General features: G+C 43.6%; 1 protein-coding gene across 1 annotated transcript; it reads right to left on the reverse strand.

Moving 5' to 3' along the window:
* Positions 1 to 1,516: 1,516 nt before the first annotated feature.
* On the reverse strand, positions 1,517 to 26,262 carry LOC128350837 (cytochrome P450 2J2-like). The gene is made up of 9 exons (XM_053309609.1): positions 26,092 to 26,262; positions 22,814 to 22,976; positions 16,146 to 16,295; positions 15,174 to 15,334; positions 11,829 to 12,005; positions 9,742 to 9,883; positions 6,134 to 6,318; positions 4,613 to 4,754; positions 1,517 to 1,707 (listed from the first exon to the last, which is right to left on the reverse strand). Exons 1-9 carry the CDS (start codon positions 26,260 to 26,262, stop codon positions 1,517 to 1,519), a joined length of 1,482 nt encoding a protein of 493 aa, XP_053165584.1.
* Positions 26,263 to 27,908: the final 1,646 nt, after the last annotated feature.

A 27,908-nucleotide genomic window follows, 5' to 3' on the forward strand; every position in this document is an offset into this window, starting at 1 on the left:
AGTATTTTTGCATTGTATTATTTTATGTATGTTAAGTTCCATTATATTTGTGGTATAAGCTCCTGGTATGTATGGATCTTTTAGCTTGTGAGCCCTTTGGGGACAAAGAACCATCTTATTTATTTATATTGCTTTGTAAACCACTTTGGAAACTTTTGTTGATAACCAGTATCTACATAACTGGTATTAGAAGCAATAGATTAATCACCAAAGAATAACATATTGTAAGGTGTACAGCCACGGCTTTTTAGAAGAGCAGCCCCTGCATCATCCAGGAAACATTGTACAGAGTATTGGGGCAAAGAGATGACAGTTAACAGGCTTTTTCATAGGTGGGTTAGGAAGATTTGAGTCTGGCTCTCAAGAGGGTTAGGGTTAGACTTTAGGTTTAGGGTTAGGTTTTGGATATCCTACTCTTTGGGAGAAAAGAGCTGGCTGGAAAGTGTGTGTGTGTGTGTGTGTGTGTGTGTGTGTGTGTGTGTGTGTGTGTGTGTGTGAAAGAGAGAGAGAGAGTGTGTGTGTTCTCACATGAAATGGCCAGGGATGCCCAGGCCAGGTTAGGATATGCATGAGAACTGCCAGAATCGGGTGCTATCCTGGTGGGCCAGCATGACCCAACCCTGTTGTGTTAAACCTGCCTCTTAAATGAGCTTAAAGGAGCAAGCATTCTCTTAACCTCATTTATCTGACAATGTGGATGCCCCAACTGCTTTTGGTTGTGGGAACCCCACAATGCACTGGGATATCCAAGGCCAGGGTGATGCATCCTGGCTCCCATGCCTCCATGCTGTCAGGGGCAGTGGCAGAGTGCCTGGGCGCACGATCCATGTGCCCAATACTACAGGATGATCATCTGCAGGAGAGGTAAGCTTTGCAAGGCTTTTTTCTCATCTGGCCACCCTCACTTTTGATGGTGAGAAAGGCTCCAGATAGAGGTTTTAACTTAGCTCAGGAGTAGAGCTAGTTCTCTCTTGGTTCAATCTTTAATAAAAGGCGTCATTTAGGAACTGAAACCCTTTAAGCTCACATACACAGGGAGTATTGTGAGGAGTGGTAAATTTGCCTTAGCACTTCAGGGAGAAATGTGGGATTAATGTGCCTCAAAATATTATCTGAAGGTTCTTGGGGGGAGAATATGAGATGGGTAGTTCTGCAAATTTGATGCTGAGCTTAAAAATATTCTTCAAATGCTCACCGAGCCGGGTCTCACGATCCGTGAGACCCGGTTTCTTCGGGTGAGCGGGGAGAGCGGGCAAAGGAGAGGGAACCCTGGGTGGCCGGATCAGCTGCCCACACGATTGCCGACTCCAAGACAGAGACGGCAGGATCTGGGGAGCTCGGGGGCCAGCAAACTAAAGCAGCAACCAATATCATCATCAGATTGGCCTCAATGCTGACAGAGTGGAGAACTTCTATGTCAGAGTCAGTTTGTGCAAGTCATGACAGAATGCTGTCTCAGGTGAAAAGGAAGGTGCGAGCAGTTCACAGCCATGAATAAGTCACTCAGTTATATGGTTTATGATGTACTGCAGCGAGGAACAGCACAGAGCTGATAAGGATGGGGGCGTGTTGTGATCCCTGATATAGGCACTTTGTTCAGTTCTTTCACTCCCTCTGGCAACTGGAAGGTGAACGCCCTCAGCAGGCTGGTGAAGAAGATGAAGAGCTCAATCCGTGCCAGCTGCTCCCCGATGCATGTGCGATGCCCTGCCATTGAAATAAGGGGAATCAGCAAGTGAATTATAAGCTGTTCTGCAGTGCAGATACCCTGGTCAGGATCTAGTTTTGACTCTCAGGAAGGAATTTGGGTAGGTAGGACAAAGCCCATCCCATCTCTCAATATGATTCCATTATTACAACCACTGCTTCCTCCATACCTCCCTTTAAAGCCCTAAGCTGCTTGGAAATGAGCGTCCTACCACCTGTTCTCTTGACTCTTGTCCAACATGGCTACATGGCTTATATTATCAAGCAGGGAGATTGTGTGAGAGGGCCTGGTTGAGATCAAGTAGTAGTAGGCGAGTAAGCAGTGAACCCACCTAAGCACCCCTCCCCTTAAACCAAGTTTGTGGAGCGAACACTCCACAAACCTGGTTTTCAAAATTGTGAGAAGCCCCCGGAGGGGAGGTGAAAAGCCACCTCCCGGCTCCGGGGGTGTCTCCAGTATGCCCTGCGCGCTCACGCAGCCCCCGAACTCCCCAGCCCCCGCTGGCTCCGTCACGGAGCTGGTAACCGATCCGGCCACCCAGGGCTCCCGCCCTGCTCTTTTGCAGGGAGAGCAGGCTTAGCCCAGTCTCCCCGCAAACCCGGCCAAAGCAGGTCTCACTGATCGTGAGACCCGCCTCGATGTCTCACTAAGAGAGGGCAGGATGCTTCTATGTTTGAAGGAGGCAATTGTGAGATCTTTACTTAAGAAGCCCTAGAGCCCTCAGTGATGGATAATTATAGGCCAATCTCCAAGCTCCCTTGGGTGGGCAAGGTATTTGCGAAGGTGGTGGCTGATCAACATATAGTTTCGAAAGATACTGAATATCTAGAACCATTTCAAATTGGCTTTAGAGCAGACTATGGGGTGGAGACAGCCTTGATAGCCTGATGGATGATCTCTACCAAGGAATGGACAGAGGGAGTGTGACTATGTTGGTTCTTTTGAACCTTTCTGTGGCTTTCAATACTAGCAACCATGGTATCCTTCTAGATCATTTGTGGGATTTGGGAACAGGTGGTACTTCTTTGCATTGGTTCTGTTCCTATTTCTCAGATAGATTCCAGATGGTGTCACTAGGAGATAGTTGCTCTCCGAAATGAGAGCTATTGTATGGTGTCCCTCAGGGCACCGCTGGCTGAGATCATCAGGAGATTTGGAGCTGGGTGTTATCAATATGCCAGTGACACCCAAATCTATTTCTCCATGACATCATCATCATCAGGAAATGGTATATTCCCATTAAATGTCTGCCTAGAGGCAGTAATGGACTGGATGAAGGATAATAAATTGAAACTGAATCCAAACAAGGCGGAAATACTCATGGTAAGGGGTCATACTTCAAGGGACACGATAGATCTTCCTGTTCTGGATGGGGTTGCACTCACTCCAAAGGAACAGTTACGTAGCTTGGAAGTGCTCTGGACTCAGGCCTCACTTTGGTTTGTCCTCTCATTTTTGATGCCCAATTCGCAGATGGAAAAAATGAGGGTGCACTTTCAGATATACGTATTTGCACAGAAGTTTTGGGGGAGGATAGCATGGGAGCCTTAAACTCTTTTATTCTTTAATGCCGTACCCGAGTTGTAGCCCCACCTATTGGAAGTGCTGCAGGACTGGTACTATCTACCTTCTATTTTCTTTTAGATTGCTAGTCCCTTTGGGACTGGGAACCAACCTTCCTTCCTTCCTTCCTTCCTTCCTTCCTTCCTTCCTTCCTTCCTTCCTTCCTTCCTTCCTTCTTATTTGCTAGCTGGCTGGCTTATGTTTCTATGTTTCTGTTTAAACCACTTTGAGCACTTTGTTGAAAAGTGATATACAGCAAATTGTAGCTGCAGTAGCACAACTGCAGCACCTGGTCGTGCTACTACTATTTTTAAACCCAGAAAGCATTGGAAAATTATTAATTAATTAATTAATTAATTAATATTTATATCCCACTCTTCCTCCAAAGAGCCCAGAGCGGTATACTACATACTTAAGTTTCTCCTCACAAGAACCCTGTGAAGTAGGTTAGGCTGAGAGAGAAGTAGCTGGCCCAGAGTCACCCAGCAAGTCTCATGGCTGAATGGGGATTTGAACTTGGGTCTCCCCAGTCCTAGTCCAGCACTCTAACCACTACACCACGCTGGCTCCCCACTACTAATAATGTGATGACCACATCACATGATCTTCCAAAAACACTTTTGGGTGAAAACCTCCAAAAGTGCATCCTCATTTTTGCCCCCTGTGAATCAGGCAAGAACACTGAGGGGACATTTTCAAAACAGCATTTTTAAAAAGACAGAATGTTGGCAATGGTATGCTGTTTTCTAACTGGAAGGAGTTATAGCTTTACATGCTGGATGGCAGAAATCATATCTAGCTAGGAGGATCTCAAATAACTGGGCTGGAAAAAGACCCCAGACCCTTCCAGAGCTGCTGGCAACTAGAATGGACTGTACTAGGCAGATGGTTTGACTCTGTATAAGAGTTGTAAGAACACTTATTGGGTGTGTGTGTGTGTGTGATTATTTCATAACATCACATGCTAGCCAGTTTAATTAACCTTTCAGTTGTTTCACCCCCAAAAATATGGAATATGAACACATGACCAGAAAAGCAAGGTAGGATTGCTCTCCTCTCTTCCTACCTTGATTAAGAGCAGGGTACAAAAGCTGGCCTACCCTGCTTTGAGCAACCTGGATTGGAGAGATTTCTGTGAGTTCACACAATCATGCAAACCAGGGTTGAATGCATCCTACTCTGATTTTGATGACTGTGTGAACAGGCCTATTATATTTTAGGTATTGGAATAACTGCTGTTGATCATTCTTAAAAGCCCAGCACCACTGGAACAAATTTTTCTTTGTTCTTTGAAACATTACACAAACCTCTGTCATGGCTAGAAATCAATTCTGCATTTACCTGCCCCAAATGCCAGAAATTCTTCTCTGGCCACAAACTGTCCATCCTTGTCCAAAAAATGATTTGGGTTGAACTCTTCAGGGGTCTCCCATTGCTCGGGGTCAAGAAGAACAGAGCGTAGGTTTGGAAAAACAATGGCCTCCTGTAAGGAAGAAGGTTTGCTCAGACTATATCTCAAGCAACACATTTCACTTTGACCCTCACTATTCCAATATTAATCTTTGCCGTTTTCCAAGATATACATTCTTTTTCATTCTAATGGAATGGACTCTCAGTCTAGTAAAGGATAAACAAATTTCTAATAGCTGATATCCTGACTAATGAAGCACAGGTGCAATGGGAGAAACACCAGTGTTGCACTGGTGCTTCTGAAAAGTTTCAGATTAATGCTGCATTAGTGCTAATGTGTGCGGAGGGGGGAATTTGACAACCGCCCTCACCCCAGGAACCCTCTGGGCCATCCAAAAATACATCCTTGAGGCTGTGAAATCCTCAGAGACATATTTTTGGGTGGCATAGAGTGATTCCTAGATAAGGGGGGGGGTTTGCCAAAATTTGTCCCCAGTGCTGAGCCCGCAGTGGTGCTGAATTAGTTGAACTTTTCAGAAGCACTGGTGCTTCTCTCATTGCACCAGTGCTTAGGATGTCAGCCACTATATATATATAAGAAATGTATGAATAAATTTCTGAAATCATGAATAAATACACATCTGAATTTATACATCCATTCTACTAAACATTGAATTTGCAAAAGCCTTCCTTTGCCTCCATATACTGCCTGACATACACTTTCCCAAAAATGAAAAAGAAACAACAGATGTGTTGGGTGATAGAAGCTGCTAAACATGGTGACTAATTTGGGCTAATAAGAAAACACAGCACATACTTCAGTTCAAATCCTCTGTAGTGTTGCTGAGCCCACTCTCCCCGCAGACTATTGCAAATTTCTCCCCTGGGTGAAATTTTCAGTTTCAACAGCACAATTTTCATGCGAATTGCAGCAGGAAAGGAAAGGATGAAATAACTCATTCTGGAGCATCTTAGCCCTTATTGCCCCACAGTTGCTATTTCACGTATAAAAAATGAACACTACACATTTTTACTACACATTTGTCAGAAGCCCAGCCTGGTAGTCAACATACTGTGCAGCATCCCATGGGCATTGTGAGCAACACAGTACTTGCTGTGTGCTTGTAAAACTTTGTATAATATTTGACACAGTTGCACAAGAGTGCTCTTGTGCAAATGCATGGAATTGCATGACTGTCTGTGTGATAGCTAGCCATGGGAAATAATGGCCATCCATTGGGCAACTCTGTGAAACTTCATGCATCTGTGCAAGAGTGCTCTTGTGCAACTGTGACAAATGCAGTTTTATGAGCACACAGCTGTTCTTGCAGTGCTCGCGATGCCCATGGGATGCTGCACAGTATCTCAGTCATAACCTGTACTTCGGCCCTTAAAGTGCCATCTTGTGAAGCTCATTCCTCCTAGGAGTGCAACCACAGTGATGTCCTATACCTTGGGAATAAGGAAACCAAGCATGTTCACATCCTTTGCACATCTTCGGGGAAACCCAGCCAGTAAGGCATAATTACTACGCTGGATCTCATGAATCACTGCATTGGTGTAGGGCAGTTTCTTCCGGTCTTGGTAGCAAATTAAGCCAGAGGAACCAAACGCATCCATCTCTTTGTGGACTTTATCTGAGGTACATAATGGGAAAGGAAGCTTTGTTTCAGAAACAATGAGGTGTTTCTAACTTAAAAAGCAATAAAGTACGTTTCCAAATATACCAGCTACAATGAGTTTTAGCTAAATGTTGAATGGTGTAAGTTTCCGAGGAGAGCAAGAGAGTGAGAGAGACTGATGGGGTTGGATTTAAGAAAGGGGAGCAGAGATAGTTTCAGGGCCCAAGGAGGGGTGAAGGCTCATATTCACCTGTTCTGGATGACAAGATTTTTGGGCTGTAGAATCTTGCTCAGCATTTCAGAATTTCCACCTCAGCATGGTGGAAAGCAGGAGGGGTGCAGGGATTAGTATGAGGAGGGATGCCCATGAGAATGGCTTCTCTGTGGGTCCAGCTTCCTATAGGTGTGAGACAAGCTGAATGGATTGGCACAAGGACCAATCCAGATAGTGATTTCAAGCTCTTTGTAGGTTGCAAGAGAGCATATGGAATGCTCAGTGGAATCCCAAGTATAGCATACAAGTGAACAAGAAGGTTGCTGGATAGATTCCCAAGTATAGCACGTGGTGGAGTATACAAGGAAGCACACTGGATCATGGAACTGGGGATACTTATATCCCAAAACATGCCCTGGGGGAACATTCCTACTGTCATGCTTTGATGTCTAGAATTGTCCGGGTAGACCTGGGTGGAATGCATTGTTACTGATGGCTCTTCCTGGGTGTGACAATGTGGGGATCACCTTTTTTGTGCAAGGCTGATGGTGATGAAAATCAGAGTATGCAGGTGCATGAAAGAATATCCATACTGGGAAGGACTCTCCAGTAATCCTAGCAATAATTTCAGTGTGTACACCTCTAGGCCCATGTCACTGACTGATCTCCTTTGTGATGGGGAGAACATTACTTCACTGTATTATCTGCTTTCTCCCTGCTTGTCATAATCTGTTTGTTAGCATGTTGCTATCTCCTGTGAAAGGGAGGGAAGGGAGCGAGGTGGTTCGCTCTAAGATTAGATTGACCTTGGAGTTAACTCTGGAGTCTGCTTAGCTGGAACCCCCTGCCTAGGAGGGTTCCCGTTCCGATTTGCTTTGCAGCCAAATCTAGGGGCAACTAGCCCACTATCAACTAAGTGACTTGTCCCCTAGGGATGTGCAAATTGATTTGGGTACAAATCTATTTGTAACCGAATCTTGCTGATTTGGGTGATTTGGAGACAAAACAAATCACCCCTGTGGTCAATTGTCTAGATTCGGGTACAAATCAAATCATGCCTGATTTGATTCAAATTGATTTGAGATTCGGATCCCCCAGATTCCCAGCGTTCATGTTAAAAAAACCTAAGCTCTAGCCCTTGTAAAAGTGGAGTTATGGGGCAAAATGTGTGGTCACTGTTTTTCAAGTGTTTGGATTCCTTGATGTATAATAACTTTCCCTCAATGAATCCCTATGAGGATTCATTACACACCTTCATTTTGCAATCTCCAAGCCTGCAGATGCAACTGCAAACAGGGAGTCTCCTGGGAGCCAGAAAGAATAAGTGTGACTGGTAATATCTGCTGGCAGCCAATATTCACTCTTTTATTTGCATACTTTCCAGTCATCAATATGGAAACTGCCCTGAGCCATTTTGGAAAGGCGGAATACAAATCAAATCAAATCAAATCAAATCAAATCATAAATAAATAAATAATCAATATAGATATCTGAATCATACCAAGCACTTGATCTTGATTATGTCTTGTTTATGGATTTGTTCAATGAACTATGTAAGATTTTGAGGTCATTCACACCATCAAAAACTGTGTTCTAACTGGGTTTGGGAGCTGCGTGTGCTACCAATTTTCGATTGTGTGGAAGCAAGGTACGAGGAAAACCTGGGTAGAAGTGATTGAGGTGCTCACACGGCCCATGTGAAGTGCCAGATGGGGTTTGGTGGGCTTAGCCCGTTCTCCCCACACACAAACACTCACTCATGGCTGGGTGGCTGGATCAGCTGACCAGACGAGTGGCCGCTCCAGCCAGGCATTGCCACGGACAGCCACAGCTCTGCTGGGGAGCTCCAGGGGTTGGGGGAAGGGGAGTGCTGCCATGAAATGCCCCGGCCCCCAAAACCCCAGGAAGGCACTATGCACAGTGTAAGTAAGTAAGTAAAACTTTATTTCAGTCGTAGACCAGCAATAAGTGCACAGTGCCTTCTTGGGGTCCTCCCTACCCTCTCCTTCCCACCCTGAGTGTGTCAGCTGTGGCTGCAGGCAGCCGCGGCTGACACACAATCAAAAGGATGAGGTTAACAGAGTGCTTGCTCCATTAACCTTGTTTAGTCACAGGGGGTTTTAGGCGGGCTAGCTGCCAGAAAACCACTGGGCTCACCCGTAAGCCCGGTGGTTCCATGACCGGGTGAAAGTGGGCTGGGTTTCATTCCCTCCCTGGCATCTCCAAGATAGGGCTGAACGAGATTCCTGCCTGCAGCCTTGGAGAAGCTGCTGTCAGTCTGTGTAGACAATACTGAGTTAGATGGACCTAGGGTCTGACTCAGTATATGGCAGCTTCCTATGTACCTATATTGGGCAACAGCGATATAGGAAGATGCTGAAAGGCATCATCTCATACTGCGCAGGAGATGGCAATGGTAAACCCCTCTATTCTACCAAAGACAGCCACTGGGCTCTGTGGTCACCAGGAGTCATCACTGACTCGACGGCACAACTTTACTTTACCATAAGACCAGTTCTCCTACCATGACCAGCTCTCCTCCCATTAGATATGTTTGAAATCTTAGAGGAATTCAAATTAGTGGTGGCTGGTGGAGACTGGGGCAAGGAGAGGGTGGCACGGAAGGCAGAGTATACCTTTAACTCCTGGAGGCTTTTCAGACAGCAGGTGTTACCATGGGTTTACCGCAAGTCTTTACTGTGAGTTCAGGGCATAACGGATGCAAAAAGATGATTTTTTTAAAGACCGGACATAAATTGGGCTAGGTTCCAATACAGAGAAAGAAACCCGAATATTTGAAAGACTGCACGGACATCGGGGTTAATCTGGCCAATGTGTGAATGCACACCCACCCTCACTCCCAAAGTAAAGTGGCTATAAAGTTGTCATCTGAAAAAGCTCCTGGCATAAGCTCCCACCGCAGCTACCCAGCATCCTGCTCAGGCAACAAGCCGTGTGCCCCACACCACCATTCAGCTGCCCAATGTGCATGTGCAGTGACCATTTGAGGAATCAGCATGACAGAAGGTGGGATGTCAAATGACAGCAATGGGAGTGTTTACCGGAAGTTAAAGGTATACTCCGCCTTCAGCTCCGCACACCCCCACCTGCCCCAGGCTCTACCAGCCACCAACTGACTCAACTCCACTACGAACAAATCAAACCGGTTCTTCCCTAGAGAGACCAAGAGAGGTTCTTGTTCCCATTGCACAAGTCTCTCTCACCTTGGATATCTGGATGAGTTACCATGATGAGCAGTGTCCAAAGCAGAGAAGTGGAGACTGTGTCTGTCCCTGCGATAAAGAAGTCCAAAATACAATGAGCCAAGGCGTTGTCATCGTAAGTAGAGTCAGGGTCATTTTTGCTCTGTTGTTGAGAAAAGGAATGGTGGGAGTTCATTTATAATTAATTACAGGGCCCTCCTTCAAGATCCACTTTACTTCCTGGGTCCCTCTTAGCCCAGCACCAAGACATGTATCAAAGGTGAGGAGATCCTTGGATGCAATCCTGTGCATATGTTTGCACTCCTGCGGTTGCATGTGAGGATCTGTGGAATGGAATAGTAAACCCACACTGGCATTAGAAGGATAGAATGGGACATCTCTGTTCTGCTCCTGCACCATGCACAGGAAAATCTCAGGAGATTAAAGCAGGGCCTCTTTCTGAGCTCCCATCTTCCCAAACATTTTGAGATGAGGGTGCAGTTACTCCCATAAATTGAATGTAGATCAGTGAGGGTTCACTGCCTGTACATTCAGCCCAAACAGGCTTCCTCAAATGAAAGAATACAACAAATATTTATATACCGCTTTTCAACAAAAGTTCCCAAAGCGGTTTACATAGATATGAATGAATGAAAATGGCTCCTTGTCCCCAAAAGGCTCACAATCTTAAAAAAAAAAAAAATAGACATAAAGTAGACACCAGCAACAGCCACTGGAGGGATGCTGTGCTGGGGATGGATAGGGCCAGTTGCTCTCCCCCTGCTAAATAAAGAGAATCACCACTTTAAAAAGGGGCCTCTTTGCTCAGCTAGCAGGGGACAATGAAGACTTCCTGTGCCTTAGGGATCCAGCTCCTCCCTGGAACTCTATAACCTGCCTACAGGTCCCCTCTGTCCCACCATATCCCCAAAGGGGGGGCACACCCAATAGTTTGAGAACTGATCTTCCTAGACATAAATATGAGGTAGTTGTAGTTGGCATTTATCCTGGGTGTGGTACCAATATGAAATCTGGCCAACTTCCCCTAAATTCTCCCTGCGCTGAATCTGAATGAGAGAACTCCATTACCTCGACCAGATCTCAGTCCTTGTGTCCATGAGAGATGTCTGTCCTTACTTAGGTAGCAGAGCATCTGCTTTGCATGAGAAAGGTTCCAGGTCCATTCCCTGGCATGTCCGGATAGAGCTAGGAAAAAAGCCTAGCCTGAGACCCTAGAAAGCCACTGCCAGGCAGTCAGTGTAGACAGTGCTAAACAAAATAGACCAATGATTTGTCACAGTATAAAGCTTAAGCAGACTTGTGTGTTTGTAGGTACCAGTCCCTGCAGATGAACATCAACAAAAGTGTCAGAAAACTCACTGTCTTCACTGGTACATGACAGGAACTTACTTGCATTTGAGTGTTAATGGCCAATAAGGCTCCTCTTTCTGAAAAGTACACATTTCTCTGTCCTGTGTAGGAACTACCACCAGAGAGGATTGTTTACCATTGCATACCTTTTCCATATGGTCGGGAGGGAGAATCAGAGATATGTGCAGGAATTATATTACGAGGCATAGATTCCCCCTTCCTTGATTATCTGTGTGAGGTGCTTTTTTCTTAAATCCCCACTTGCAGCTGTGGAGTTAAGGTTGCTGTTTTTAATGTGAGCTGAGTAGTGTGACGTTGTGGGGTAATTCTGCTGTCACCACACATTTATTGTTTTTTCTCTCCTGTGCATATGAAATGGATATTCTGGGAGCGTCTGTTAATGCAGCTATTTTTATATTACTCTTAAACCCCACTTCTGCAAGGGACTCTTTGTCCTGGGGTTAGCATCTCCATGAAGAGCAAATGGAAACCCCAGGCCCAGTCTTTCAGTGTCCAAGAAGAGTGAGAATGAACCCCCACCCCCTCCTCTATTTGTGGCATTGGCTATTATAAAGTGTGATGTTAGTGTCTATACTCAAGGTCACTTTGCAGGGAGATGTCAGGGAGAAGACTGAACATAGGCCCAGAACATCCTGTTGTTACCTACAGATGTCACGGTTCGATCATAGCCAGGAATTTAATGACTTTTTGGATGAGCGATATATCCACATACTCACTTTCTCCATCTGAAGTAGATAGAAATCAATTAAATCCTGGGGTTCATGCAGAGTCTGGTACTCCTTGTGCTTTTCTATCTCTTTTTTTGCAAAGGAAACCACAATCTCGAGGGAGGAAAGTGCCTTCTGGTGTGGCCCTGGGAGATGATTCATAAGCCATGGGAATGCTTCATAGAGCTACAGGAAAGATGAAAGCAAAATCCTGTTACTACTCCATGCAGTGGTGAGATTTTCCTCTGAACAGTCTTCTCTCAGAGTTGCTGTGGTTGTTTCCTGCACTGAGCAGGGTGTGGGGACTAGAAGACCCCCAACTCTATAATTCTGTGATTCCATGATGTGGCCTAAGACATTGAGAACGATTACAGGACTTTTGTCCAGGCATAACATATATCGTCAATGAGCAATAAGCTTTGCTTGAAACCCCCTTCAGTGGAGTAATAACCAAGAACAACCTAACTTCAGATATATACTGATGGACAGTCAAGTGATGGGGACTGACCAGGAAAGGGTTCTTGGGGTTGTGGTGGGCAGCTCATTGAAGGTGTCAACTCAGGGTGCAGCAACTGTGAAAATTAACTCCTTTTCCTCCATACTGTGGAGCCAGTGTGGTGTAGTGGTTAGAGTATTGGACTAGGACCAGAGAAATCCAAATTCAAATCCCTATTCAGCCATGAAACTCACGGGTAGGGGGATGTGCACAAATCAATTTTTTTAATTTGATTTGTGCCCAAATTGAATCACCCCTGATTTGTTTTGTGTCCTAATTTGTCCCCCCAAATCACCTCAGATACAATTTGGATTTGATTTGATTCAGATTTGGATCGATTTGGACCACTTATAAATGACCTGGGGCACCAAATATTCATGGTGAGTAGGTCCCCATGGGTGCCACTGACCACCACATTTCAAGGCAGTGGGGCACTTGGTTGATTTTTTTTTAGTTTTTACTTATTTTGTATATTTCCACCATAGGAAATAATGGGGATTTGAAGTCACATTATCCTAACCTTAACATGGATTCTCAGCTTTCATAACCCCCCCCCCAAAAAAAAAACCTAAGCTCTAGCCCTTGTAGAAGTGGACTGATAGAACAAAATGTGTGGTCACTATTTTTCAAGTGTTTGGATTCTTTGGTGTATAATAACTTTTCTTCATAATGAATCCCTATGAGGATTCATTCTTCTGTCAGTGGATAGTGCCAACTGCCAACTGTGTCAACTACACACACACACACACACACACACACACACACTGGGGTACACAGTTTATATTTTTAGGAATTTTTGAAGTGTTTAGATTTTTTGGTGCCTTCATTACACACCTTCATTTCTTCTGTTCATTTTGACTGTCTTTGGACAGTTCCAACTGTCAACTGCCATGTGCCAACTACACCCCCTCTCCTATCTGCAAGGCAGTGAGGTACTACTCAGTTTATGTTCTAGGAATTTTTTTTTAAAAGTGTTTAGACTCTTTGGTGTGGAAAACAATTCCAGCAGAAGCTTTTTGCAAAAGGTGTATTTTAAGTTTTGTTTGTTTGTTTAAAAAAAGAATTATCTTGGTTGTTACAGAAACGTTTGATTCTAAGAGCAAAGCTGTAGATTATATTTTTTTGATATGTTTGGGATGACATGATTTCCAGCTAAGGTAGTTGTAGACATCTAACATAGTAACATAGGAACATATAGCTAAGTATTGGCTACACTGACTGGCAACAGCTTCTCCAATTTTTCAGGTAGGAGTCTCTCTCAGCCTTATCTTGGAGATGCCAGGGAAGGAACTTGGAATTTTCTGCATGCAAGCATGCAGATGCTCTTCTCAGAGCAACCCCATCCTCTAAGGGGAATATCTCATAGTGCTCACATGTCATCTCCCATTCAAACGTAAACCAGGATGGATCCTGCTTAACAAATGGGCAAATTAATGCTTGCTATCACAAGATCGGCTCTCCTCCCATAGGTTTGTGGTACAGATCATTTTGTTATTGTCAATAGTGAGGAGGACATCAAGGAATGAGATGCCTGGATTATCAGTCATGCCATTAAATGTGAATGTAATTGTGGGATGGATGCAGTTCATGAAATATTTAAATTTTTCTTTTTAAAAATTGCCATTATTCCAGACCATAAAGATGTCATTAGAGTAATGCCACCAAATAAGTGTTTTGTGAGTAGCCTTCTCTGGGAAAGGCTAGAACAGGGCTGTTCAACTTAAGCCCTCCTGCAGATGTTGGCCTACAGTTCCCATAATCCCTGGCTATTGGCCACTGTGACTGGGGATTATGGGAGTTGTAGTCCAAAAACAGCTGGGGGGGCCCTAAGTTGAGCAGGCCTGACAAATCCTAGACTGCTGAAGACCTCCATCACAGACACTCTATAACTATTACAGCAGTTACTGAACCCTTTATATAACATCAGGGCAACTGAAGAAGGTGGAAGCCAAAATGTCTTGCACATTATATCCTGTTTGTTAATTTAAAAAAATCAACTGTGTGTGCGTGTACACACACACACACACACACACACCAGTATACAGACCTAAAAGTTGAAGTCTGGACTGACCTGACCTTTACCAACTCCACAAATATTGGTTCGGGGTCCTTTGGACCCCTCCAAACGTCACGATGGATTCGGGATTGGGGTCAGGATCAAAATTGGAGATGGGTCAGAAACAGGACAAGAAGTGGGGGGATTAAAATAACCATAGATACTCACTATTTGAACCCGGAAGAGAAGTAACACAACACCAGAGAGTTTCAGAGGAACAGATGTAATGACAGAGAATCACGTGAAAAATCTGGAAACCGGCTGGCAGCTGCTGATAGTGAGTTTATAATAGGCTAAAAATGCCTTTCTTAAACCCTTTTTAAAAATTAAATATGCATGTGGCAGGCACGCAGGTGGGCAGATAGGACAGAGATGGGTTTACACGCACACCCAGCCACGGTTGCAAGGAGAGGGGAGAGCTTTGATTTTTCTTCAGAAGGGGTTGGAAAAGTCCGACCCGAACTGGGGGATTTTATACAGAAGTGGAACTGAAAATTGTTAAACAAATAAATGTGAACTACCTAATGTCCTGTATCTAAAATGTCCATGTATAGGTAAGTAATTGTTTTTAGATTTTTATCCCACCTTTTCTCCAAAGAATTCAGTGTTGTGTATCACCCCAATCCCTTTTTATCTTTATAATCCCTGAAATATGGGTAAGCTTGTGGGATAGTCACTGGCCCAAAACGTAGCAGTGACTGCAACCCAGGTCTCCCTTATATACATCTACCATTCTAACTACTATGATAGCTATAGAGCGCCAGGACCTGTCTGACTAAGCAGGAAAGAAAAGATTACTCACAATATGAAAGTAGCTGCCTCCAAATTTTAAGGCAAATTGAGTGGCTTCTATCAGAGTCTGAAAATCTCCGTCTTCAACTGAAAACTGACGTCCAAAAGCCATAGCACAAATCACATTGCTGATTGAATTAGTGATGGGGAGTGAAGGATCAAATGGCTGCCCTGTAAATCAAGTTATTTGCATTCATATTCATCTTGCTTTTCCAACTGATACTGAGAGTAGGACTGCATGTTGAGCCTAGAAATATTGTTGAGCTATCCTACAACTTATTTTTATATTAGACAACAGAGTCTTTCACACAACCATATGGGGGTGGGCTTGGGGGTTAGAGAGCTTCTACCCTATTAGCAAGAGATGATCGAAACATCTTTTTTGTCAGCAAACCCAGAAAATACACGAGTAAGGCAGGCGAGGGATCCATTGCTGAAATTGGAAGCTGGTAGCATAGAGAGTCCTCCAAAGGCCTTGCAGACCTTCCCCGAATGCTTTGTGCTGCCAGTAGGCTGGAAAGCCTCATTCATCAGCAGCTGGACTTTCATTGGTCATGAAGGGGCAGGAGGCAGGCCCAGCCCAGCTGAAGGAGCTGAAAGTATAGGATCATAGAGTTGCTTTGCAGAGCGGTACATTCATGGATGGCAGCCCCTATAACCACAGTTCTCTATTGTTTCCAGGTGAGTGGATTCACACAACCAGAAAAGCAAGATAGGAAAGCTCTCTTCTCCTACTACTTGCTTAAGAGCAGGATATAAAAGCTAGGCTATCCTGCTTTGAGCAACCTTGTTTGGAGGAATTTTTGTGAGTTCACACCATGCAAACCATTAGACAAGGCCTCCTACCCTGATGTTGATGGTTGTGTGAAAAGGCCTAAAAAGTAGGAAAGCATCAAGCTATATCTGGAATGTGCAAAGATTACACAGAAAGATTTCTGCAGACTGGGACATGGGCCAGCACAGTATTAGTAGTATCACATACCTTTTGAATGTGCAAAAGTCTCCACAAGCTGTTGAGCCTCCTCTGCTATTTGGCGCTCCATCCCCTTCTTTCCCAGTCCCAACTTCCGCATAGTCACTTGCCCAAATCGTCTCTGTTGCTTCCAGGTGTGCCCGTTTGAAAATGTTATACCTACCACCGTCAGGGATAAATGAGAAATTATTGCTTGCACAGAAGGCTCTTTGTTGTGCAGCAAACTGGGTGCAGAGTGGGAGTGATCTTCACATCTCTCCCCTCCCTCCAAAATCCTTTCCCACACACATAAATATGTTCCCAAGGGCTGCATGATCCTCAGGAAGACATTTATACACATGGGGAGAGTTTTGGGAGGGAGGGGAGAGAAATGGACATCGCTTTCCCCTCCCCCTTTGTGCCCAGTGTGCTTCACAAGGAAGCCTTCAGTGTAGGGATGCTGAAGGCTCCTTGCAGACTTGCAGGCATTCCTCCATTGCTGAAGGACTGCAGATCATGTGGACCAGCAAGTCTTTAAGCACGTCCTCAAGACCTGTATCTTCCGCAAAGACCTGAATCAAAATTGCCTCACCTCTTCTTTATTGTTTTATATTATATTTAAGATTATATTATATTATATTTTTATTATTACATTGGCATATGTAATAATAACCTCTATAAAACAGAATGTGTGGTGTCTCCATGTCTCCAAAACATTGCTAGTAGGGATGTGCGAAATGTTTCGGGTACAGAACAATCTGTATCCGAATCTGCCTGTTTCGGGTGATTTGTGCACACAAAAAATTGCCAGTCTGCAAGTCCTGAAAGATTCAGCTCCAAAACAAATAACCCAAATTTCGGAGCCAAAGGTTTTCTTGTTTTGGACCTCCATTTTGTGGCTATCTCCGTGTAGTAGACTTCATTTTGTGTTTGACGTCTATTTGAATTCCCCGCCCTTTCAAGCTTCAGATCAGTGAATGAAAGCATGGGCTGATCTGCTGATGATTTCCACCTGGTTCCAGATTGGGTCTTTTGGTTCTTGCCACTCTTGACTGACCCCACATTGGTCAGGGAAAGGGTCGAAGAAGGGGCATGGATGGGGGGGGAGTTCAAGAAGGGATTTTCACTTAGATTTAAAGAGGCAACATCCACCATTCTGCCTTTCTGCCTTGTGGGAGGAGAGAGAGAGCTTTGCTTTGCCTTGCCTTGCCATGCCATACCTATTGCCTTCTGCCTTGCCAGCCTGAGCTCAGCCTGCCTGCCCCCCTGCTGCTGCATGCCAGCCTGGGAATGGATTATAACTGCTGCATTGCTTGTTTTTTGTTCCTGAGAAGAGAATTCTTTTTTCACCCCCTTCCTGAGAGAATCGCTGCCTGCCTGTGCCTGCTGTGTTTGTGCCAGCCACCAGCCCCAGCCCCTGTGGCCACTGGCCACCTGGCCAGCCACATTTTCCAGGCTTTTGCCCCAGCCCCCGCACCATTGGAAGACTGAAGGAGAAGATTTAAGAAGAAAGAGTCGACTCAGAGACCAGACCACAGAAGTGGGAAACTGGACACACAATGTGGGTGAAGCCCTAGTCTGAGTGAGTGTACCCCATTTACACACACACACACACATACACACACACCTTCTGGAATTCTGTGTTCTTGGGGTTTTTTCCTGTTTGGAGGGAGGTTTTGGGTTGCAATTGAATTTAAAAAGTTGTTTGTTGTTTAGTTTAGAAGAAGTTTAAACAGGGGTTCTGTGTGGGATGGATCCCCATTAGCTAGTACTAGTAGGCGGTTAGAAGGGGAGCGTAGTCGCGTGATTTTAAAACAATATTCTGTTTTTTTTCCCCTTTCCAAAGATTTTTTTTAAAAAACAGAAGCCTGTTCTCCAGCCCTCTGTGCCCATAATATATTAGTATTAATATTCTCTGCCCAGCAGCCTACAGGCTCCGAGTGGTCAGAAAGGCACAGACTTTAGCCTCCTCCCTGTGCCCATTTACCCCCACCCCCAATTGCAGCATTCTGTGGCCATGGCAAAAATTAACCCTAAACCCACTAACACTTTCACAGAGCGCGTACACACTGTTATACTCTACTTCCCCCCTACATAATCTCAAGTCTACCAGTATTTTATCTATCTATCTATCTATCTATCTATCTATCTATCTATCTGTCAGATTTGTACACCGCCCCAAACTTTCATCTCTGGGCGGTTAACAATAGCATAAAACAAGTTTAAAACATATACAAAAAACTTAAAACAATTTAACAATTTGTAATAATAAAAATTTGTAATAATGCCGTTTGAATGTTTGAAAAATCTGGTATCTTGCAAATAGGGTGCTATTAAAGTGATCACCTGAAAAGGCCTCAAGAATACTCCCTGGAGGTGCAAATTGAGATTGAGGATTGGCTTATGTATATAAGAACATCTGAGCAGAATCACTGCTCACTGACATTGCAGACTATAGGTTTTGGTCCAGAAAATGTTAGTTGTGCAATGCTGGAAACCAAGCAGTCATGACTCACTATTAATTTAAGTCCCACTGATTTCACCAGATGTAAAATAACTTGCCTTATAACCGAGATTCTAATTTTCTATTCTTTTCTTTGTCTAATGCTGAAATTTTTGTTCACCAATGTAGTTCGGCAAAGTACAGGCATAAACATCTCCATGCAGATATAGATTTCTCTCTCATGCTTACACAGATCCCTCTTTACTACTTGCACCAGTAATTCAGATCTGTCCAGAAGGATTTCAAAGTTGTGTGGAAGCAAGTATGGAAGGAGCACTTCATGTTGTTTCACATGCTTCTTATACTCTTAGAAAACCCATCTGTGCCAGGGGTCTGGTAGAAAGGTTATAGATTGTATTATTTGGTATTTGGGCAGTTGGGTTTATACTGTGCCACCCTTACCATAGAATCAGCTGGTTTGTATTATCTTTACTTATATGTAATTCCTACCTTGAAGTGATTGTCAGTGGTTCAAAATGTGGTTATTTAAGGTAAACACAGGAGTAACACACAGGCCCTATTCACATGGTATGTGCAATACTCATACAAGTGTACAGTACACACACATACAGATCTGTACACAAGTACAGTTACGCATGTATTATGTTGACTACAGGTACAGCAGTACGTGTCCTGTTTGTATCCTGTATTTGAGGGGCCTCTACTCAGGTTCCCTTTTTAAATTAATGCAGGTATAGTCATTCACACAAACATAAATGAGTGTACAGACATATGTATACTCATACAAGATAGTGAGCCAGGTCTCACGATCTGTGAGAGCTGGTTCTGCAGGGTGAGCAGGGAGAGTGGGCTAAGCCCACTCTCCCTGCTCAAGAGTGGAGAGGGAGCCCTGGGCGGCCAGATCAGCCACCCACACATTTGCCACTGCCAGCTCCGTGACAGAGCCGGCAGGGGCTGGGGAGCTCGGGGTCCGCGCGATCCCCACAAGCCCCAGTATGCCCTGCGCAAGCATGCAGGGCATACTGGGGAGACCCACGAGTCGGGAGGCTGCTTTTAAGCCTCCCAGCCGGGGGTCTACTCATGAGTAGGCATGGCACGAAGCCGCACCGCGGCTACTCACAATTCTAAAAAACAGGTTTGCGGAGCGCTCGCTCCGCAAACCTGGTTTTTTACCAGGGGTTCCCGAGCGGGTTACCCGCTCTGGAACCACCGGGCTTGTAGCCGAGCCCAGTGGTTCTCACGTATAGCAAAAATCGGGCTAGGCTCTCCTAGTGTGAATGACCCCAGTGTCTGAACAGGACCACACACTTCACATTGTTGAGGCACTTGGCCAGTTTTACAACCTCTTGTGAGAAGTGGATCTAGAGTTTTGGGGTCAAAATCCTGCCACTTTTTCCTTATAAAAGCAAGACTTTTCTTTCTTAGGGTACGCAAATAGTCTCTCTCTTTTTGAAGTGGCCACAGTTCAACCATATTTTTTGTAACTTAGGAGAGACGCCTTTATGAATCTGTGAAGTACACTTTGGGAGAGAATTATATTGGAGATGCTAGCACAATTATGCAATTCAAATGCCTTGGATAGATTGTTGTTGTGTCTGTATTTTAGAGACCTCATGGATGGGCACAGGACAGGGTGTGTGTGTGTGTGTGTATGTGTGTGTGTGTGTGTGTGTGTGTGTGTGTGTGTGTGTGTGTGTGTGTGTACTTCTTTGCAATGAAGATTGGGTCATATTGTGACTTCTAGCATCATCATCAGTTTTATTCAAACTAGATTACTTGCATCTACAATAGGTTGTGCTGGTGCCATAGGCTTTGATATGTTGCTCAATGACAAGCAGTGAATCCACTCTCATTTGCTACCAGAGAATGCTTTCCCAGCATCTACACTCAGAACACCTCAGAAACAACAAAACCAGTACCCCATGAGCTTGTGGGTATGGGGGTGGTTGGCATCCTATGTACACTACACCACCACTCGCTCTGGGCCACCCCGGTCCCCCCCATGTGGAGTTATGGGGCTGCTGAAATCCCCATTATTCCCTATGGAGGAAAAAACTTAAAGACGCAAACTTCACAAATTCTTTAAAAATCACCCCTTTGCCCAATTCCTTTGGAATCTGGATGGTAGCAGGCATCCATTGGGGCACTACCACCCGACCCACTCTTCTGCCCCTGAAGCCCCTTTTCTGCCCTGAATCTGCCCCAAAGACATGAGGACTTCAAAAATTCTTTTAAAATCAGCCCATCGCCCAATTTCTTTGCAATCGGGTTGGTAGATTCCTTGCACCCATTGGGCACTACCACCTATCACACCCCACTCTAGGCCAACCTGGTGCCCCCCATGTGGAGCTATAAGGTTGCTCGAATCCCCATTATTCTGTATGGGAAAAATCTTAAAGATGTGTAAATTTCAAAAATTCTTTAAAAATCACCCTCTGCCCAATTTCTTTGAAATTTGGGTGGTAGCTTCCACCCATTGGGCACTACCACCACCACCCCACTCTTTAGGCCCCAGGATCCTTTTTTAATCTAAATCTATGCAGATTCGGATTCGGGAAATTTGGGTACAAATTGAATCTGGGGTGATGGGGTGTCAGATTTGGACCCAAACAAATCAAGGGTGTTTCAATTTGGGTGCAAATTGAAATGAAAAAATCGATTCATGCACATCCCTAATTGCTAGATCCAGAGTTCACCTTCTGGATAAATCTCAAGCTGATTTACAGAACAAGACCTACAGTGGTTCCCTGCATTATGTGTGCCCCTCCTTAGGACAAAGGAGGCTTATCTTGACTGTAGTTCTTTCTTTCTTTCTTTCTTTCTTTGATTCTTTCTGGTGGTGCTGTCAGCAGTGGCAGCAACAAGAGAAGTTAAGGCATCCCTTTTAACTTAGACTTTTGGCCAATAAGCTGTGGTTTGCTCTTTTTAAATTTTTAGCTGCATTTGTTATGTTTTTATTGAATTGTTTTTATCTTGCTGTTAACTGCCCTGGGGTCTCAGGATGAAGGGCAATATATAAATATAAACAAACAAATTAAAAAAAAATCTTCTCTACTGGTAGCAGCCACCTTTTCCTCCTCAATGTCTGGAGCATTTACCCCTAAGGTTGCCATGTCCCCTTTAGGGTACCCCCTAAATTCCAGGTTGGAGGATTTTGGCTCCTCCATCCAGCTACTAAATTCCACCCGGATGTACATGGATTTCAAATGCACTGATATGCAAATTAGACCACCCGGATTTGGGAAGCTTGAATATGTCAACCCTATTTACCCCAAAGTTCCTCCAAGTACTCTAGACACAATTCTGGATGTTCCATTGTGCATGAGAGCATAGCCCACTTTAAGTCCAGGGTTAAAAAAATCCACTTTTTGTGTCGAGTTTTTTTGGAACAAATTCGAACTTGCAGTAAAGCCTCACAATAGACCCACGGTAAAACCTGCTGTCTAGAAATGCCCCTGCAATCATTCCAGAGCATTCTGGGGGGAAATGCCCACCCACCCCCAAACACATTTTTACAGGCGGTTCCATTTTTTCCTAGAATGCTTTGGAATCTTGCTAGTTGCAGGCATTGTGGGGGAAAATTGGTGGTCATACCCTTCCTCCTGGGGAAGCACTAGGGCAGCAATGAGCCCCTCTAGAAGGCTGTCCCCCCAAATCTTTCCAATAATTCCCCATTGTGATGCTGGACCTGTGTTGTGGTCTATTTAGTAATCTTTTATGTTTTGTTATGGAGAAGTTTGTGCCAGTGGGGATACTGTAGAGAGGAGGGGGGGATCAGGAAGAAAAAGGGAGGGGAAGGATTAGAAAAGAGAGTTGCTTCTGAATAAAAGGTAGTGTGCCATCGAGTCAGTGTCGACTCCTGGCACCCACAGAGCCCTGTGGTTTTCTTTGGCAGAATACAAGAGGGGTTTACCATCGCCTTTCAGCACCTTCCTATATCACTGCTGCCTGATATAGGTGTTTCCCATAAGCAACCTTCTGCTTGTTTGTCAAGCATTTCCCCACTGCGCCACTTAAGGCTGTAAACCCTTAGTTAAATCTGCATAAGATTACTTTGTGTTTATGAGGTAAGCAGCTATAAATCAACCTGCTTCAGAGTAAGTCCTTTTTGCTTCTGTGAGTCTTATTCCCAGAAATGTGTGCCTAGGATTGCAGCTTGAAATATTTCCTTTTGCTTGACATTCCTATATTATTTATCTGGAGAGGGGGGAAACCCATACTCTTCATAACTCACCCATTTCTTTTGTTGCAGCCTTAACAAAAGGAGTCACTGCTCGCTCAGAGAAATCTTCTGAATGGTTGATCAGCCCTTCTTTCACAGCTTGGAATCCCGAAAGTACTACCATAGGTCGATCTCCTAACCATATAGTGTAAATGTCCCCATAATGCGTTGCCAGCTGCCATTTGAGTCAAAGTAGAATAGAGAAATGTTACGTTCAAATAAACTAGATTACTTCAAGGTTCACATATGAGGTTTCAGCCTTCCTTACCTCAGGAGCCTCCCTCTCCCTTCAGCCCACTGTCCAGTCTCCCTCCTAGTTTTCCTTTCGAGCTCAGGTTGTTGACTGTTACCTTTTCATCTTTATTTCCATTTCCTCCATCAATCCCACTTCCAAACTTCATTTTGCTGGCCTATTCCCCCACCCCCACGCTTTTTAACAGCACCCTCGAGTAAATAACCTGGAGGTTTTTCACACATGGCTCTATGCCTCGAGGTGTCTGAAGAGCAAATCTGCTTCGCAGCACATTCAAGGCATTTTAATTCGAGGGACTAGATAGACCATTTGCATAGCCATCAGCACCTCCATCAACACCTTCAGCCCTGGAGTTTTATTCAAAAGCTGCTGGAAATAGATGATTTTTTTACCCCAGACATAACTCAGGCTAAGCAAGAATTCGCAGCCTCCCTTCAGAGAAAAACAAAGCCGTGTCTGGCCTGGTCCCTGATAGCCCACAGGGAGGTTGGGTTAAATCCAGCAAATATGTAGACTGGCACACTTCAATCAGGAGTGGATTCAGGGGGAGGGGGAAGCCCTGTTTGTAAAACCTCCTGGGATGGAGGAGTTACGCCTTGAGACAAAGGGGGTTTTAATCGTGCTGCATTTCCAGATGCAGATTAAAATATGCTAGTTTAAAATGATGAAATGTTAATCCTAGCCTATATCTAAATTTGGGGAACTGCTGTGTATTTCTTCCCATTCTCAAAATGGGCTATTGTCCAAAATGTGCAAAGCATTTATTCATTTATTTAACATATTTGTATACAGCCTATAAGTCTCTGGCAGTTTACAACAAAACAATAAACATTACAGGTTAAAACATTACAACAATTTAAAACTTAAAACAACAATAAAACTATTAAAAACCATCAAACTCTTTAAAAATATCGAATTAAAAGCTTGGGTGAACAAATGTATCTTGACTGCCTTTTTAAACGTTGTAAGAGATGGGGAGGCTCTTACCGTATTTCAGCAGGGAGCATGTTCCAAAGCCTCAGGGCAGCAATGGAGAAGGCCCATCCCTGAGCAGCCACCAGATGAACCGGTGGCAACTGCAGACGAACCTCTCCAGATGATCTCAATGGGAGGAGGGGTTCATAGCAAAGATGTTCTATTAAATACCCAGAGCCCAAGCTGTTTAGGGCTTTATAGGTTATAACCAAGATCTTGTATTTTGGACCAACTGCAGTTTCCAGACTATGTATAAAGGCAGCCCCACATAAAGCACATTGCAGTAGTCAAATCTGGAGGTGACCCGCAGATGTACTACTGTTCTGAGGTAATTTATCTCAAGAAATTGCTGTGAATTCTGCATTGACAGATGATACTATTAAAAAATAGATGGGGAAAATGTTTCAGATGAATATTACTGAAAAGCAATGTAATTGTACACCTACTGAAGGTTATTAGTAATCTATTGCTGTTGCAGCAAAGAAAAATTTCAGTAAGGTGTTATATCACTGGCACTATATACCTTTCAAGTTTTAAAAGATGTATGGAACTTCCAGTGCATTTTGTTGGAGCATGTAATAAGAATGGAGTTGATTATAAACATGTATCAGGATCTTGCAAAGAAGTAGAAAAATATAATAAATATTGTTGAAGACCAAACTGGGTACATTATTATTTCTTGTTTACACAGCCAGACAGGTGTTATTGACTGGTTTGTTTTATCCAGACATCGAGTCCTTCCCAAGGACCTGGGATGCCAGAATTTTATTATCAATGTTGTTGCTGTTATTATAGATATCATCGCAGAATATAGACTGTTCCCAGTAAAGTTGCTTTTTGTAATTGGCTGATGGTGATTTCTGTGGCCCCTATGGTGTTGAGGTGCTCTTCAAGGTCTTTTGGAATTGCACCGAGGGCACCAATTACTACTGGGATTATTTTGGTCTTCTTCTGCCACAGCCTTTCAATTTCAATTTTTAGATCTTTGTATTTTGTGATTTTTTTCTATTTCTTTTTCTTCTATTCTGCTATCCCCCGGTATTGCTATGTTGATTATTTTAATTTGTTTTTCTTTCTTCTCAGCTACAGTTATATCTGGTGTATTTTGTGGCAGATGTTTGTCTGTTTGTAGTTGGAAGTCCCATTTGGTGTATCTATGTTTCTTGCACTTTCTCCTTCTATGCTTTGGTAGAAACTTTTATTATTATTATTATTATTTTATTTATTTACACAGTCAGACAGGTGTTATTGACTGGTTTGTTTTATCCAGACATCAAGTCCTTCCCAAGGACCTGGAATGGCTGAATTTTATTATCAATGTTGTTGCTGTTATTATAGATATCATCGCAGAATATAGGCTGTTCGCAATATATTATTATTAAATGGCTCAGGACAGTTTACGCAGAGAATAATAAATAAATAACATACCACCATTTGACCTTTTAGTTATAGTGGCTAACATATTGACTTTTAAAAAAACACTAATGTGTGTTTATGAATGTTTTAATCTGATTTTTATATGTTTTAACTGTTAATTTCTTGTTTTGTTTTATTCTTGTTTTATTTTATTCTATAAATCGCCTAGAGACTTTGGTAGTGGGTGATATACAAATTTATTAAACAAACAAACAATGAAGTGGATACATTTTGAAGGACTGTGTGGGGGCTCATGCAATTGCCCCAGTCCCCCTAAGTGTGTGCTGTTGTACCTTAGAGTCTGGAATGGGGGGGGGTGCTCCTTACTTTAAGGACTCTGGCACACCAGTAAGCACACAGGGGGCTGGGGGCATTGCATGAGGACTCAGGGTGCATTCCCACAATACTTCAAAGCGTGTCCACTCCATTAGCCAGTATTAGGTAAAATTAACAGGGATAAGCAATCAAAAGTCTGATGGGCTCCAAAAACAATTGGGCTGCTCGTGCATTCAAGTCAAGCACTCAAAAAAAGATTCCTCCCTACCCCCTTCTGCTTCTCCATTCCCACATCCATGTCCACCAAAAGGAAGGGATTTTCAGGGTTTTTCCTTGTTACTTAGTTGCCTAATTATTTAGAAACAAATACCTTAATCAGAGTATCATGATCAAACCTGGACGCCATCTTCCACAGACCTCCAATGACAGGAAGTCGAAGAGGCCCCGGAGGGTACCGTCTACAGGACCAGAGCTGTTTGAAAAAATGCAGCAACTGAAGACCCAGCAGCAGAGCGACCAAAAATGCCAGAATCCCCACCATTCTCCTGCCTTCTCTTTCTCTGCTGTTGTATCTTTCAAGTACAGCTGGGTTGGATGAATGCTCTTTCTCCAGAGGCTATGCAGTTTCTTCAGAGATATTGTAATTTCTCTCCATTTTATTCTTTTGACACCATATTGAAGCAGTCTTGGAATGTAGTTCTTCAGGCCTGTATTATTACATGTAGTCAAGTAAGCTATGTTCCATCTGCTAAAAAGAAAATAATTCTAATACATGTATTCATCTAATTGAGGGGAAGATCATTAATATTAGAGGTAATTATGAACCATCTCTTGATTACCCTTGGGTAATCAATGATTGGAGTCTGACTCAGTATATGGCAGCTTCCTATGCTGTTCCAATATCTCAAAATAAATTACAGAGTGTGAGACGTTCATCGAGGATTAGTCCATTGCTCTGGATTGATAGATAGATAGATAGATAGATAGATAGATAGATTAAAGTGCTGTCAAGTCGGTGTCAACTCTTAGCGACCACATAGATGGGTTCTCTCCAGATGATCTTTCTTCAACTTGGCCTTTAAGGTCTCTCAGTGGAGCATTCATTGCTGTTGTAATTGAGTCCATCCACCTTGCTGCTGGTTGTCCTCTTCTTCTCTTTCCTTCAACTTTTATGAGCATTATGGACTTCTCAGGGGAGCTCGATCTTTACACAATGTGTCTGAAGTATGATAGTTTGAGCCTGGTCATTTGTGCCTCGAGTGAAAATTCTGGATTGATTTGTTCTATGATCCATTGGTTAGTTTTCCTGGCTGTACATGGTATCCTCAAAAGTCTTCTCCAGCACCAAAGTTCAAAAGCGTGATTGCTTTTTCTATCTTGCTTCTTCAAGGTCCAGCTTTCGCATCCACAGATTGTCATGCGGAAAACCATTGTCCGAACAATTCTAATCTTTGTAGGTGTAGACACATCACAGCATCTAGATATCCTTTCCAAGGCCTTCATTGCTACCCTACCAAGTGCTAGTCTGTGGCGTATTTCTTGACTGCTGGATCCTATACTATTAATGGTCTATCCTAAAAGGCAGAAGCTATCCATCGCTTCAATGTCTTCATTGTCAATTCTGAGGCTGGTTGCTATACCCATTGTCATTAATTTAGTCTTCTTTATATTTAGTCATAGACCAATTTTTTCACTGTGCTCTTTGACTTTCATTACTAGACCTTGCAGATCATCCACATACTCAGCTATCAGAGTAGTATCATCAGCATAGCACAGGTTATTGATGTTTCTTCCTCCAACTTTAAAACCACACTCATCTTCTTCCAATCCAGGCTCTCTCAGAATATGTTCAGCACATATATTGAATAAAGAAGGAGAAAGTATACAGCCTTGTCTTACTCCTTTGCCGATCTGGAACCAGTCTGTTTCACCACGTTCCATCTGGACTGTGGCTTCCTGTCCTGTGTTTAGGTTTCTCATGAGAACAATGAGGTGTTCTGGGACACCCATTTTTCTAAAGCTATTCCACAACTTGACATGGTTGATGCAATTGAAGGCTTTTCTGTAGTCAATAAAGCACATATTGACTTCTCTCTGGTATTTTTGGCTATCTCAACTACTTTCTCAATTACCTTTCTCAATTTCTCAATTGGCTTTCTCAATTACCTGTCATAAATCTGTCAAGCT

Source organism: Hemicordylus capensis, chromosome 3 (assembly GCF_027244095.1).
Source record: "Hemicordylus capensis ecotype Gifberg chromosome 3, rHemCap1.1.pri, whole genome shotgun sequence".
NCBI classification, from domain to species: Eukaryota; Metazoa; Chordata; class Lepidosauria; order Squamata; family Cordylidae; genus Hemicordylus; species Hemicordylus capensis.

What these genes read in the sequence shown, in the direction of transcription:
- LOC128350837 (XM_053309609.1), bottom strand. Translation starts at nt 26,262, where the DNA reads ATGGTGGGGATTCTGGCATTTTTGGTCGCTCTGCTGCTGGGTCTTCAG. An exon ending in ATCTACTTCAGATGGAGAAA is followed by an intron (nt 9,884 to 11,828) that starts GTGAGTATGTGG and finishes TCTCAACAACAG; the next exon opens with AGCAAAAATGACCCTGACTC. An exon ending in AACTCATCCAGATATCCAAG is followed by an intron (nt 6,319 to 9,741) that starts GTGAGAGAGACT and finishes TATGTACCTCAG; the next exon opens with ATAAAGTCCACAAAGAGATG.